The 14,162-nt window shown below is 36.4% G+C and overlaps 3 protein-coding genes across 3 annotated transcripts; 1 reads left to right on the top strand and 2 right to left on the bottom strand.

The window, feature by feature from the left end:
• Positions 1 to 2,336: 2,336 nt before the first annotated feature.
• On the bottom strand, positions 2,337 to 7,563 carry LOC141806482 (phospholipase B1, membrane-associated-like). Its single transcript, XM_074692045.1, has 10 exons — positions 7,494 to 7,563; positions 7,314 to 7,365; positions 7,140 to 7,220; positions 6,713 to 6,778; positions 4,832 to 4,923; positions 4,453 to 4,534; positions 4,052 to 4,153; positions 3,859 to 3,954; positions 2,550 to 2,621; positions 2,337 to 2,461 (listed from the first exon to the last, which is right to left on the bottom strand). Exons 2-10 carry the CDS (start codon positions 7,338 to 7,340, stop codon positions 2,351 to 2,353), a joined length of 729 nt encoding a protein of 242 aa, XP_074548146.1. The 5' UTR covers positions 7,341 to 7,365; positions 7,494 to 7,563; the 3' UTR covers positions 2,337 to 2,350.
• A 156-nt stretch (positions 7,564 to 7,719) lies between these two features.
• LOC141806804 (phospholipase B1, membrane-associated-like) lies at positions 7,720 to 8,980 on the bottom strand. Its single transcript, XM_074692484.1, has 6 exons — positions 8,857 to 8,980; positions 8,670 to 8,704; positions 8,446 to 8,536; positions 8,282 to 8,340; positions 8,061 to 8,128; positions 7,720 to 7,805 (listed from the first exon to the last, which is right to left on the bottom strand). Exons 1-6 carry the CDS (start codon positions 8,978 to 8,980, stop codon positions 7,733 to 7,735), a joined length of 450 nt encoding a protein of 149 aa, XP_074548585.1. The 3' UTR covers positions 7,720 to 7,732.
• Positions 8,981 to 9,895: 915 nt separating this feature from the next.
• LOC141806710 (dr1-associated corepressor) lies at positions 9,896 to 14,147 on the top strand. Its single transcript, XM_074692351.1, has 6 exons — positions 9,896 to 10,053; positions 10,573 to 10,645; positions 10,984 to 11,077; positions 11,261 to 11,377; positions 11,605 to 11,704; positions 13,085 to 14,147. Exons 1-6 carry the CDS (start codon positions 10,012 to 10,014, stop codon positions 13,109 to 13,111), a joined length of 453 nt encoding a protein of 150 aa, XP_074548452.1. The 5' UTR covers positions 9,896 to 10,011; the 3' UTR covers positions 13,112 to 14,147.
• The last annotated feature ends 15 nt before the right edge of the window (positions 14,148 to 14,162 follow it).

The following is a 14,162-nucleotide window of genomic DNA, read 5'->3' as shown; positions in this document are numbered from 1 at the left end:
AGATAATGGTGGACGGAGAGGGCGGGCACTCTGGCAGTGTGCAGCCCAACACACAGACACACAGGAACAGGAGCGACAGAATCTCTGTGGAGCAAAAATTTTTATTATCTTATTATTTTGGCCGATGTTGCTTAATCAGTGACAGGCATAATCGGCCCGATTAATCGGCCTGACCGATTAATCGGTCTGGCTCTATTTACAACATCAAGACTTTTATATGAGAATTATTGGTTATGCCAACTGACATCTACATATCAGTTTTACCAAATGACCATTTCTTTCACTCATTTACAAACCAAATAGTTTTGATAAAACTTAAGCTAATATTTGCAAGTAACAAACATATATTTACAGCCCTGGTTCATGGGTGTAAACTGAGTTTTGTAAGAACTTGAAAACTTGAATTTTGTCCTGAAAATTATGTTCAGTAAACAAAGTTAAAAGGTGAGTTAGCTCTTGAGTGTGCTAGTTTGAATTGGTCTGTGTGTAAAAATTGGTGCCTAAGGCAAAAATTAAGTAAACCCTTTCACAATATAACAAAGAGCATCAATGAAGAGTGGATAACAAGAGAAAGTCCAAGTCCAGAGCTGGTGTTTTCCTCTTATTTATTCTAATATTAAAAAAAAAAACATGTTACTGCTCGGATCCTCTTCTGACCCCGATAGGAACTGCTGGAGCGCTTAGGAGTGCAGGGGTAACCCCAGCAGGAGGTGACCATACCATCCTGGAACTGACCCAGGTCCCACCTCACAGGGCTGATTTGTCAAGACAGGAGGGCTCTAGTTGAAGGCCTAGTTAAAGCTTTTTTCCCAGAGCCTGGTTGAAGGTCTGTTTGAAGCTTTCATTGAAGGCATGGTTGAAGTCCCGGGTGAGGCCCAGGGTGAAGTCATGGATGAAGTTTCACCAAAGGCCCGGTTGAAAGCCTTGTGGTGGATCCAGTTGTGAGTCTGGTTGAAGGCCTGGTTGTAGGCTTGGTTGATGGCCAGGTTGTAGGCTTGGTTGTGGGCTTGGTTGAAAGCCTGCTTGTAGGTTTGGTTGTAGGCTTGGTTGATGGCCTGGTTGTAGGCTTGGTTGATGGCCTGGTTGTAGGCTTGGTTGTGGGCTTGGCTGAAAGCCTGCTTGTAGGCTTGGTTGTAGGCTTGGTTGATGGCCTGGGAGTAGGCTTGGTTGTAGGCTTGGTTGTATGCTTGATTGAAGGCCTGGCTGTAGGCTTGGTCTAAGGCCTGGTTGAAGGCTTGGTTGTAGGCTTGGTTAAAGGCCTGGTAGAAGGCCTTGTTGAAGGTCTGGTTGTAGGCTTGGTTGTAGGCCTGGTTAAAGGCCTGGTTGAAGGTCCGGTTGTAGGCTTGGTTGAAGGCCTGGCTGTAGGCTTGGCCAAAGGCCTGGTTGAAGCTTCTGTAGAAGGCCTGGCAGTAGGCTTGCTCGAAGCACTGGTCAAAACCCGGTGGAGAGGCTTGATAAGGATCACTGTCTGCTCCTGAAGTAGTAGGAGAAGGTGCTCCAGAGTGACTGCCTGAGATAAAACTGGGAGAAGACATCTCCAGAAATTAGCTTTAGCTCCTTTGTAGTTAGAGAGGGTCTCACTTCTTAGTTCAGTTTACAAGTTTCTGTGGAAACTGAGGAGAACTCTTAACAGCCGATGGGTGACTGCTGGGTGTTGCTATGTATACAGGCAGTTTGAATGATAACAATAACACACACTTATTTTGTATAGTGCTTTTCAGAGCTTTCATTTTGGGACAAATTCAATCTTTTTTTAGTCATATCATTTGATCTGTTATGGTTACATTTATTTTTTTATCGTATCTAAACAAAGACCTTTTAATCATTCAGAGTTCTGATGATGTTTTTTCAGTTTGCCAGCACCAATTGACTGATTGAATATTTATTTCTGTTTACAAACATTATGAAGCCCATACCCTACATTAAGACCACTCCTCTTCTATCCCAACCCACTTCACACAGGGGATGGTAGATAGTAACAGAAAAACATGTAATTACTGGTAATAATAAGTTAGGGATACTGTATTGTAAACAGGGGCTTATGTGAACTATGATCCCAGCAGGGGGAGCAAGACCAGACATGAAGTGGGGCCTCGCTCTCATTTTGCACATTACATCAAAAGTAAACATAATTTAAAAACTAAATACAGCTTTATATCAAGAAATCTGAACAAAGCCTGTTATAACTTTGTTCATAGCATCATGTTTGTATAACAGAAAAAACAAACTAATGTAATTTTGTTTAATTGATCTAATTAGTAAATAATAACATTATCCTCGTGGAATGGTTTAAGCTTTTTTTCATATCTCAAATCTTTATCCCACAGTGTCAGAGTCTCTGTTCGATCATCTACTGAACATTAAACACAAACAGCAAAGACATCAGAGTCAGTGCATTGAAATGTGTCAGGACTGCTGCAGAAGAATCAGCCCGAGGTTTGGTGTAGATGTACGGATGTTCCTGTAAAAATGTTACACAGACATGTTAGTATGAGTAGTTTCGACACAAACAGAACAAAAAAAAAATCTTTAAATCTTAAATGATGTACCTTTGGAGGGCAGATGAGTTTCACCGGGTCGGAGAATGTCTTTATTTTGTCTTTCTTTCCCACAGGCTGGAACTGAGGGGACATTTGCAGGTCAATGCATAGAAAACATTGTTCCAACAGACAGTCTGTTTGAGGAAACAAATTTTCCTGGACTTTTTGAAACACTGATCAAATTGTTTCTTATTTTTAAAGATTTTTTTCACAATTTCATTTTTTCCAGGGAGGAACATACAAAGTCCTTTCAGGACAGTTACATACAAAAATATCAAAATATATCCACTTATCCATTACACTCCCTTTTATTTACAGGTATACAAAGTTAGAAAAACAAAACAACGGACCACACTACTTCATTTTCCATAAAATTTGGCTCACAACAGTTTTCAGTCATCACACACAATACTTAATATTCTGGTTCTTAAAGCCACATATTAGAGATTCTCAAAACAATTCAGGCTTCATCACTTTTATATAGGCTATCTTATCCATCTGGACCACAACTTCTTAATTTTTTCAGATTGTTGTTTTAATGCAAAAGCCATTCTCTCCATAATATTATTTTTAGAGATTTTATAAATTAAGCAACAGAGGAACCTGTCGACATATCAAATGCTACGTTTTACCATTTTCTGTTTGAGATCCAGATTGCAGAGTTCTTATAAGAAGCCCTTATAAGTATCATGTAACCCAAGGGCCTGCGACTCTGGAGCCTCATGTGGCTCTTTGACTCCTTTGCACTGGCTCTTTTTAGCTTTAAAAAATATTATTGGAATAAAAAAATATTAATGTGCCAACTTGATACACATGTTTGACTTGAGGCAGTTATTCTTTCAATTGTTTTTTTTTTTCCAACTTATTTAATTCCACATGTTCTGGGAATTTTGCTTATTTTTATTTTTATTTTATTGTATTTTACTTTATTTTTCATTTTTTTTGCTTTTATTATTTGATTTTTTTTACTTTTGCAAATTTTTGAAGTTTCAATTTTTCTTTTAAGTTTTGCGAATTAATTAAAAAATAAAAACCAAAGATATCACACGTACAGTTTTATGAATTCCAGAAAAAGTCTTGTTTGGATAATTATTCACTGGATTTTAACAATGTATAGAATTTTTACACTCTATTGTGAAGATCAAGTAGATTTTGTGGCTCTGACATGACTTCACTCCAGGTGAGCTGAGGTAAAATGGCTCCAATGAAAGTAAAGGTTGCAGACCCCTGGTCTAACCCATCAAACTAAACCTTAAGCTTCAGCTTAAAGCATCTTTAATGGTTATCAAACAATAGACTTAAAATAAATAAAGCTCACCATATTGTTCCACAGCCCCTTTGCCAGCTCCTCGTGTCCTTTAACAGTGAAGTGGAAACAATCTGCCGTGAAGAAGCTCAGGTCAATCGTCCCGTCCTAAGAGAATGAGACGTGAGGACATCAGACAAAAAAAATAAAAATAAACTCTCAATTACAGAAAATGAGAAACTGCCTGTGTAAAGGGGAGACTTACAGGAAGTCGAGGTGGTTCTGCTTCCTCCAAATAAGGTTGCAAAATGACGGCAAAGTCCTTTTTAAAGTAGCGGTTGCTGTCAAGGATCTTTTCTAATCTTCTCTGGAGACAGAAAGTGAAACCAGGTTAAAAATAAGAAACACTCTTCAGACCTAAAGGCAGAGGTTTCCATTACACAGTGTTTGGTTTGAACAGTAAATAGCACCATTCATTTTTTCTGTTTTTCTACGTAGGTTTCTACATAGAGTATCAGGCTGTTTTTCTCGTTCTTCTGGGGAAGTTACAATCTGTAAATTTTTGCCCGTGGTCATTTTGAGAAGTAAATTGACTTATTATTATCATTATTAACATTAACACGGGTTGTGAAGAATGTCAAATGGGGTCTCATATTGAAAACACACCTGGAACTCATAGTTAATCTCCACCAGCTCCTTCAGCTCAGAGGAGTCGTCTTCGGGTTGGACGAGACAAGAGCAGAACCTCCTGTGAGCAGATTATCAGATTAACACACTATTGGATTATCAGGGTATCAAATTAACAGATTATCAGATCAGTCAGCTAAGTGAAATATGAAACCTTGTTCAGTTACTTTTCTACATTTGATGACATTATTTTTTAAGTTTCTCTTGATTTTCATTATTTTAGTCTCATAACAAAGTAAACTTTTTCAGTGTGGTAGTGATGGAAACGTGAAGCAGTTCCTGTCAAGTATTTATCATTTTGTTTAACAGTTTGAAATGTAGGTGATCAGGTAAAAAAGGAGACATAAGCTTAGGTCACTTTTGAAGCTGACAACCCAGAGATGGTTTCTGGACTTCTCGAAGGGGCTTCATCTGAAGGATCTGCACCACGTTCACGATCGTCCTGGGAATCTGAAACCACAGAATGATACTAAAAGACTCTGGTTTAACTTCTGATCATTCTGTATTTCATACTTTTAGGTCAAACTGTTCCATAGAAAGTAAAACAGGGACACATGAAGTAACTGTTCATTCAGAGTCAGACGAAGGAGAAGTCAATAAAGACACAATACATCCAGAGCTGAGGTGAAACATTTCACTCACAGGTTTCACTTTTGGAAAGAGCTTTCTGTGTGTTTCTATCAGTGAACCTGCCTGAATGAATAGTTGCTTTCTGTGTGGGTCAAACCCTCCCTGTATGATTTCTATTTTTAGACACGTTAATGCCGACACTGTAAGTTGGTCAACCTGTTGGTCCACAAAGCAATAGTTTGTCTTCATGGCTTTATGGGAATTTTTTTAACACTTTCTTTATTGATTTAGCATACTAGAAACTGTTACAATCAGAAACATCCATATTAACGGTGTGGTTGTTGCTTTTTGATCCAGTCCAGATTAAATTGGCAATCAGTGCTTTTGACATATAACAAAAACATGACATAAAATTCATCACAGATTGCCTTAGGGTCTTTAACCTGTGGCATCTCATCTGTCAATAAAGCCACTGCTCTACTTCACCTCCTACAACATCAACAGCCCACCAACTTTCCATGCACCTGTGGCTAACCTCAAGTTTTACAGCCCTGGGAAGATAACTACATCTACAAAAAGACTAATCTCGAAGAAAATAAATATTTTATTTCTGTGTGGATGGATTCATTTAACTGACAATCTATCAGCCTAATATATGAGCTTGATAAGTTGCAAGACATTAAAGACAACTAAAAATGATGAGTTCAGAAATATTAACTATATATATACTTCAATTCAGGTATTCCTTCAAAAATTGTAAAGATTTTTTTTTATTTATTAAATTTCGAAAAAAATTAACAATTTTTGGATTTATTGAATTTCAAAAATTGTTAAAATTTTGCAAATTTTTGACATTTAAAAAATGGAATCTCCCCAAATTTCAAAAAAATTCTTTGCATTTAAATTTTGTATTAGTTTTTTTTTTTTTTTTTTTTCAATTTTTTGAGAAATATTTTTTTTTCTTTTTTTGCATTTTTTTAATTGTACTTTTTAAACTTTTGCATATTTAATAAAATTATTTTTTTGCATTTTGATTTTAATTTTTTTAAACTTGTGTAATTTTTTTAATCATTTTTTTTATTAATTTTTGCAAATTATTCTAAATTAAAACTTAGCCATCACATGTAAAATTTCAATAAATTGAAAAAAAAAACTCCTTGTTTAGATCATTTTTCACTAGATTTGAACTATGTTTTGAATTAATTTACTTTAAAGTCTTTACTATGAGGATAAAGTAGATTTCGTGGCTCCAGAATGACTTTAATCCACATGAGCTGATGCAAAATGGGTCCTATGAAAGCAAAGGTTGTAGAGACCTGCCTTAAGAGAACACATTAAAAATGAATAAATAAATACATGAAAAACTTGAATTAAAAAATGAGTTAAAGCCCCAGTATGGAACTTTTCTGTTTGTCTTGGTTTTGGCTCCTCCTTGTGGACAAAATAGTATTGCACTTGAACTGTAAATGTGGAAGTAAAGAAGAAAATCCCCTCCTGCTTCTTTTTAGAGGTCGAACATAACACTTGCTCTTAATATTTTCTGTGGTAACTTGAAAAAAAGCCTCTTCTCAAAGAAAAAAAATCAACATTCAAGTCTCGTACCTCAGCTACAGGCCTTTACCTTACCACACCTTAAAGGTAAAGGTGTAAAAATGAGGTCATAACTCACTTCACTCATCATCATGTCCAGAGCTTCTGTCATGTAGTGAATGAAGTTTTCAGGGGAGAAGAGAGTCTGTGGAGAGTGAGAGAAAGACGACATAATTCTGACCCTGTTTTCACTATATTTGCATACAAATTGCTCTTTTGTGTCCTGTGACGTTAAGATGCATTTTTCTTCCTTATAAGGATGAAACCAAAGACAGGAAACCATCACTGCCACTATTTTCTAGTTTCACTTTCATCCGTTTCTTTCTGCCCTGTCTGGTTTTAAGTTCCAGTGCTGACCACATCCTGCATTCAAAGGGGTGCGGCTGCTCAGAAGTGTTGAACCACACCACTGCAGTAAGATCTCAACAGCTGAAAGAGCAGGTATCTCAGATTTATAGGTGAAAACAAATTTCCTGAGCAGAATCCAAACACTTTAAAACCCTCACTTTGTTTTTGCAGTAATCACAGATGTCATTCATGCCGATCAGCATCGTCACCACCTTCCAGTCCTCTTGGAAGTTCAGGCCCTGAAAGAGATGATTCGGCTCAGTTTGGAGGTAGAAAAAAGTAAATAAGATTAATTAACCTCTGATGGTCGAATGATGAAGATGGAGACTCACTGGATAGGACTTGAAGGTGTCTATCATGTGTCTGATCTGATCTGAAACATTCCTGCAAAGAAACAAACATGTCCTCCATGAACGTTTGATATGATGGTCAGATCATTTGTTGGTTTGCCCAGTCAGGATAAAGAGACATCATCCAGAAATGTTTTTACAGTAAGAGAGGGAAAATCTCACAGAGTGTTGTGTCCCGTTACGGCAAAGTTGAATCCGGTCTCGTTGACGGTTGTAGGACGGCCGTGGAAAGTTGCAACAGGTGAAGGACCCAAAATTTTAGGGTTGAAGAGTTTGAAAATATCTGGAGAAAGAGACAACCAACATATGGTTACTGGAGTCTAACCTTCACTTTTATACTTTTATGAATTTTTTTTTCTTTGTTAGCTTTTTGTCAGTCCATCTCATTGTGGTCGTTTGAATCATTTCTGCTCTCCAGAAACAAACGTACTCACCAGTGTTATGACATTTTGATAAGTTCCATATCCTCCAATGCTGCAAATGGAATAGACAGAGAAAGCAGAGTTTTCTATTATTTATCAAATCCAATCAGGTCATCATTATTCTCATTAATTAAAGATATTAAGACGACCCAGATTATGAGCTGAGTGAATCATACGGTAGCTGTTTACACTTTCATACCAGGTCTAGGGACAGTTGGGGTTTCTGATGGTTGTATCAGTTAAAAGAATTAAGATAATCTCTTGTAAAAAAAAAAAAAAAACTCTGTAAGATGATGCATTTACTGACCTCCAGGACACCTGACGAAACTCAAAAGGGATTGATAAAATTGTGGAACCATTAGCACCGATAGCTGTCTGCAATGACAAAACAAACAACACATTATCCTACTGACTGCTGGAGGACTCTCGAGAGTTATACTGCCCATAATCGCTTCACGGTCATGTTTATGCACCTGATATCTAAGAACGAGTTGTAAATAAATGATAAAAAGTAAATACATTACACACAGTTAAAGAGTCTCCCAGAGCAGCTATGACTTTGACGTCTGCAGCTTTGACGAATTCAACTACAGCAGAAAACAGAAAAAGTCAACACACTCAAACAAAGCTTTAAATTCATTTTGATTAAAAGCAAAATGCATCCTTGAATTTCAATATGGAGAATATTTTACTTGATGTGGGGACAGCTGAGGATGGAGTCATATCCGGACAGCTGAACGGAGGATGAAGACGATGCTGGAGGAAGTCTGATCCAGAGACGTCCTGCAGGGAAACACACACACAGACATGGGTCAGTGAAGGCAGCGCTGAGTGGACTCCATGAAGAAGCTTCTGCTAAGGCTTTAACACTTTTATAAATTAAAACATGTAAGATAGTGTAAGATAGAAACAATACCTGGTTGAAAACTTCTCCATCTTCGTTCAGTGTGGCTGAAAGGAAGAATAAATAACAGATCCATGTTCAACATGATACACACAGGCCTCATTAGATTCTTTAAAACAGACATTTAGCTACAGTTTAAATACGAACTGGGTAAGAAACAGAACTTTCCTCACTCCAAACTTGCATTAATTCAACTTACCACCTGATGGACATGTGAGAAATGTAAAGACAGTGATCAGCGAGAGCAGCATGTTGAGCAGCATGGTGGCTTTGGATAAACACGGATCAACACCGAAGAATAAGCAGCAGTAAGTTGTGTCCATGACTTATTAGCCAACCTTCGTTATGATGGATCTTATCTCTGACCTTTGCAACCATTAGTGTCACCAGGCAGAGAAATACACTGCTGATAATCAATCCATCACGTATTTGCAAGAGAGGTTTTTTTGTTTGTTTTTTCTTAAAAATACACTTGTAATATTGTGTCTCTTTGTTATTATATTTTATGTAGATCATGTACTGAATCCAATGCTAATTTCAGTTTTCTTGATGTTTAGATTTTTACTTTGTCATTAAAAGTGGTTGTGTATTAATGAAAAAAAAAGAAAAGCAAAATAGAAATAGATTGGTGGAAAAGCAACTAATATTCTTGCGTGTATCTTTAACTTAAGTTAATATATTTTAAGTTTCTGGAAAAAAGAAAACATATGTCAATTTATTGATCTCCATAAGGAGGTATTTCCTTCAAATTTCAAGACCCAACACTAAAAATATGATTTACACAAATTCAAATTGACACTTTTCTTCAGTCTGGTGTGTTTTCAACATTTAAGGCTGTTTGATAACAGAATTGAGTAAATTAAAATAGATTTGGTTTATCTGGCCTTTGAATCGTGTTGTTATTCCAAATGTAAAATAATAATAATAATAATAATAATAATAATAATAATAATAATAATAATAATAATAATAATGATAAAAAAAATTAGGTAATAACCGAAAGGAAAGGCAATATTATGATTTTTTTAAGTGGGTTGAAAATGTTTTTTTTTTTTAATTGTTTATTTCAACAATTGGGGTGTTCCGATACATGAAGTGAAAAAAGTAAGCACCTAAAAATCAACTAAAGACAGATTAATACACTCTTAGCCCCAAAACAGACAATAAATAAATAAATAAATAATTATTTTTAAAGGACGCATTCTTGTCGTGACGTCATCATTTGGGGTCACGGGGTGACTCGGGTGTGTGTAGCTTTCAGGTTTACTCCTGCTACAAGTAAACAAATGGACTCATCGGCAGTCAGCGGTAAAATCATGAAAAATGTGATAAAACCGAGTGGAAAGCGAGTGAAATGCCCGGACAGAAGAGAAGATATAATGTGCGGTTTCCTCCCGTGAGTACAGACCGTGTTCAGGTGTGTTTGGGCTGTTTGAGGCTCAGGGAAACGAGCTAACGGCTACCGGCGCAGCATGGGGCGCTAAGCGTCTGATGCATTCAGGAGCTGTCGGAAATCTGACTTGTCACCGTCATGACGACTGTTGACTGTTATTAAACAGCTCAAAGAGAACGAAATCAACATGTGTATATCAAAATTAAGACGTTAAGATTTTTAGCGTGTAAGATTTGCAGAGCTATGGTAATTCATGTTATTATAAAACCCAAATTTAACTGTTACAAATTAGTCGTATCGAATGAAAACAGACACATTGTGCGGGTTAATAAAAACAAAAGCCCAATACAGTTTTGATCTCAAACTTACGTTACAAAAGAAGGATTTGACAGAACAGCCGTTTACATCTCGTAAATGCCACGTTATATATGAAAGAAAATTTTACGAGTAGTACCTGAATGTAGCAGCCCGTTAAACAGCATATGTCTGAAAGTGGTTGAAAATCTTGTTTTCTGCCCTCAGGGTCGCATTAAGAAGATCATGCAGAAGGATGCAGAGGTGGGGAGGATTGCGGTGGCAGTTCCCGTGATCATTTGTATCCTTTCAAACCTGCAATAACACAGAAATCAGTTTATTGAAACCCAAAAAGTCAGCAGTTTCTGGTGTCATTACTTTTTACATTGAAACCATCATGTGACAAACATTCATGAATATCTTCTAGGTTACACAGCTATCACCTGCTCTGTATGATACACAGTTAAATTAGGGGTTATATGATAAAAGCTACAACAGTTTTATTTCAATGAAATGTCCCAAAGACATCCCTGGAGGTGGTAACAGCTCTTAAAAGAAACCATCCTGCTGATAAGGTCCAGAGCTGCTTTGTTATCAGGTGTTTGAATTCTGTTTTAAGTCCTGAGCTGCAGAGATCAGCTCGGGTCCTGGAAATGTTCCTGAAGTGCCTCCTGACTAAAACCTGTCTGATAACTCAGTCGAAGCACAGCGGTGTGGTATCTGTGGCTCATATGTGAGTATACCTGCTGTGTTCCCCTTTACAAAGATGTATCAGGCTGTGAGATATTCTGCTCATTTAACAAACAGCTCAAAAAAATAATCTGTGTCATTCAACGGCTACTTTAACTGTTTTATAAATTGACAATAAAAAGATGTGTTTATAAATATACAGTCAGTGTGTTCTGCTGCTTTCTAGGAAGCAGTGCATCGAGTCAGAGAAGCTCTTTCACTTCCTCAAGGACCTGGCAGAGCGAGCAACCTCTACGGCAAGCCAGAAGGACAACCGAGGCATGAATATGTGGCCATTGTACAGGTAGAGACTGACAGATTTATGTTGAATTTTTATGGGGTTTAAAAAGTCAAGCAGACCGACAGTTTTGTTGACCTGTGTTGGAGGCCTTGAGTTGTCTATCATTTAGAGAAGTTTAGTTTGACCCATCTGATTTTTCAGGAGCAAAACAGGATGCAGCAGCACAACCAAATACTGCATTTTAACTATTTTTCAAATGCTAAAAAATACTTTGTGTGATGTTTCTCTAGGACTAGACGTCAGGACGTTTCAGTTAAAAAACCACCTGAAGTGACAGAAAAAGCTCCACGATCAAGTCTTGACTCGCTGGACAACGAGTCCAGCTCCAGTGTAAGTTTTCAACCCCTGACTTATAAACTGATACAAGCTGAATGTTGTGTTATAGTCTTACATTAGTATGATGTGCAACAGATGAGTATGGAAGCCCAAAGTGGACACAAATCACTTTGTTAGGAGTTTTTTTTCCATTTGTTACCAGCTCGCTTTTCTTTACATGAGGCAACAAAGCAGATTGTCTTGTGGTAACATCATTTCATCCCGTTATCTTGAATAAAGAAAGCATTCTTTCTCGTGGAACCAAAAAAAATGTTTCCTGTTCTTGAAAATCTGAGGATTTGAGTTATGATCATTAGTGATGCATGTCTGCTTAGGGTTTCCATACAGGAGCAGGATATAGTTAGCTTAAATATAACATAATCAGCTCATGATGTGTTTGGCCCTATGTTTGCATTGCCAGATATTTTGGGAACCCCAAAAGATTCATAATTAAATAAAAAACAACAACATTTTAGAATTAATACCATTTTGATAAAATGTCCATTCAACTGTAAAATACAGTATTATTTTGAAATATTTTTGAAGTATTTTTTAATATCCAATTGTTGTTACTAAGTATTTTATAATGATTATTTCAGCAATTTGATACTTTTTAATAATGACTTTTTATTTATTTTCCAAGCTTTTATACAAGTTAAAAGAAATATATACATATTTTTTCTGAAGTCAATTTTTATTTCACAATGTTGTTTTTCAGCACAATGACTTGGTCTATTATTCAGAGCACATTAGGTGGAGCCGATATGTGATTGGCTGATCCAAACTAATCAATCTTACATTACCTTTGATTGACAGACCAAGTCATTCTGATGAAAAACAACATTATAAAATAAAAACAACGGGAAAAAAAACTGACTTAAAAAAACCCGATTGTTTTTAAATCTTATAAAAGCTTGGAAAATAAATTATTGTTATTTTTTTAAGGATGAAATTGTTGAATAATCATTATGAAATATTTGATTATAATAATTTGATATTTAAAAAATATTTAAAAAATAATTCAATGGCCTAATTTTGCAATTTAATGCCTGTATTATGTACTTGTCTTTTGTTTATCAAAATGATACTTATTTCAAAATGTTCTTATTTATTTATGAACCTGTAGGGGTTTCATAGATATTTGCATGTTAAACGCACAGGATAATGTTCTCTACTCTGAAGGGTACAACAGCGACCCCATGAGGCTGTGGGCTCTGTCTGCACCCCAGAAACTATTTATAGATTCTGAACTCATCTGGGTAAAAGAATGTGGACACAGTCGGTCCAGCAGCACTAGAGCAGAGTTCATGTTGGATTCTGAATTAAAAAGAAAAAAGTGATGGATGACTTCAGTTACTGAAAGATGGAGACACTGACTTGTTCTTTCTTTTCCAGGAGTCGGAGCTTTACATCTGCCTCTGAGTCAGAGGAGTGTGTGCAGTTTTCACATCTTTGCACTTTTGTTTCAAAGTCATGGGGATATAATGATTACAAGTATTTTTTGAGAGAAACATACGATGTGAAGTATTTTAGACTTTTCTCTGCTTATACTTTCTTTTTGTTGGGATTTTCTTTTAAAAGAGAAGTTTAGTTTGGACTGACGCTTTCACCCCATTTTCATTTGTAGCAGATATGTTTTAGGTGGAAGGAAGACGAATGTGATTCTTCTGTGTGGTGTTAAACAAAATGCGTCAGATGTTTAGATTCTGTTGTTCTTTTGGACGTTTATGTCACGTTCTACATGTTTATATTGAGGAATAATATCCCCATAATCATCACTGTTTCTCCAAACATTTTAGACCATGACACACCTTAAAACCTCTCCATAGCTCTTGATGAAAAGTGACCTTTGTGTTTCTGTTTTTGAGCGTTTAATTTTTAAAGAATGTGTAAATTAACGTTTTAAAGACAGTAAACCTTTGGATATGTAAGTGTAAATAAATAACTTCTGTGTTCAACCTGAAGAAGTTTAAAAAATGTGCTCATGAAACCAAATAAATAAAAACAAAACAAACATACAGGGATTGGTTTATTCCAACCAACTAATATTTTTACAGCGTGAGGATGAAATGATGAATAAATAGATGTTTTCAAAACTTTTTTTTAAACTTTACATTTTGATGCCAGATATAGCAAAACGTCTTGTAGGTTGCTACGGATGCTAGCTACCTGCAGAAAGAGGTGAATCTGTTTTTCGGACAGTGACAAACATTAGCGCTAACGTCCTCACTGATCTGATCACACAGACAGGCGCGGGGCTCGTGATGTGCATGAAATCAAGTCTGAATGAAACAAAAACAGAGTACAGAACCGCTGCGATATAAGAGACAGACTTCACATGTAAAGTTCAGATCCAGTAGTCATTCCTCTGTCTGGCAGTTTGAAATAAAACATGCATCTTGGCTGAGAGCATCTTTACTACACGAACACTTCAAGAGTAAAAAAACAAATCATTGAAAGCATCAAAGAACCT

Source organism: Halichoeres trimaculatus, unplaced genomic scaffold (genome assembly GCF_033239565.1).
Source record: "Halichoeres trimaculatus isolate MK-OKI-2021-1 unplaced genomic scaffold, fHalTri1.1 fHalTri1_scaffold_17, whole genome shotgun sequence".
Taxonomy (NCBI): domain Eukaryota; kingdom Metazoa; phylum Chordata; class Actinopteri; order Labriformes; family Labridae; genus Halichoeres; species Halichoeres trimaculatus.
Note: the sequence above shows the minus strand (reverse complement) of the source record. Positions and strands in the feature narration are given on the sequence as shown.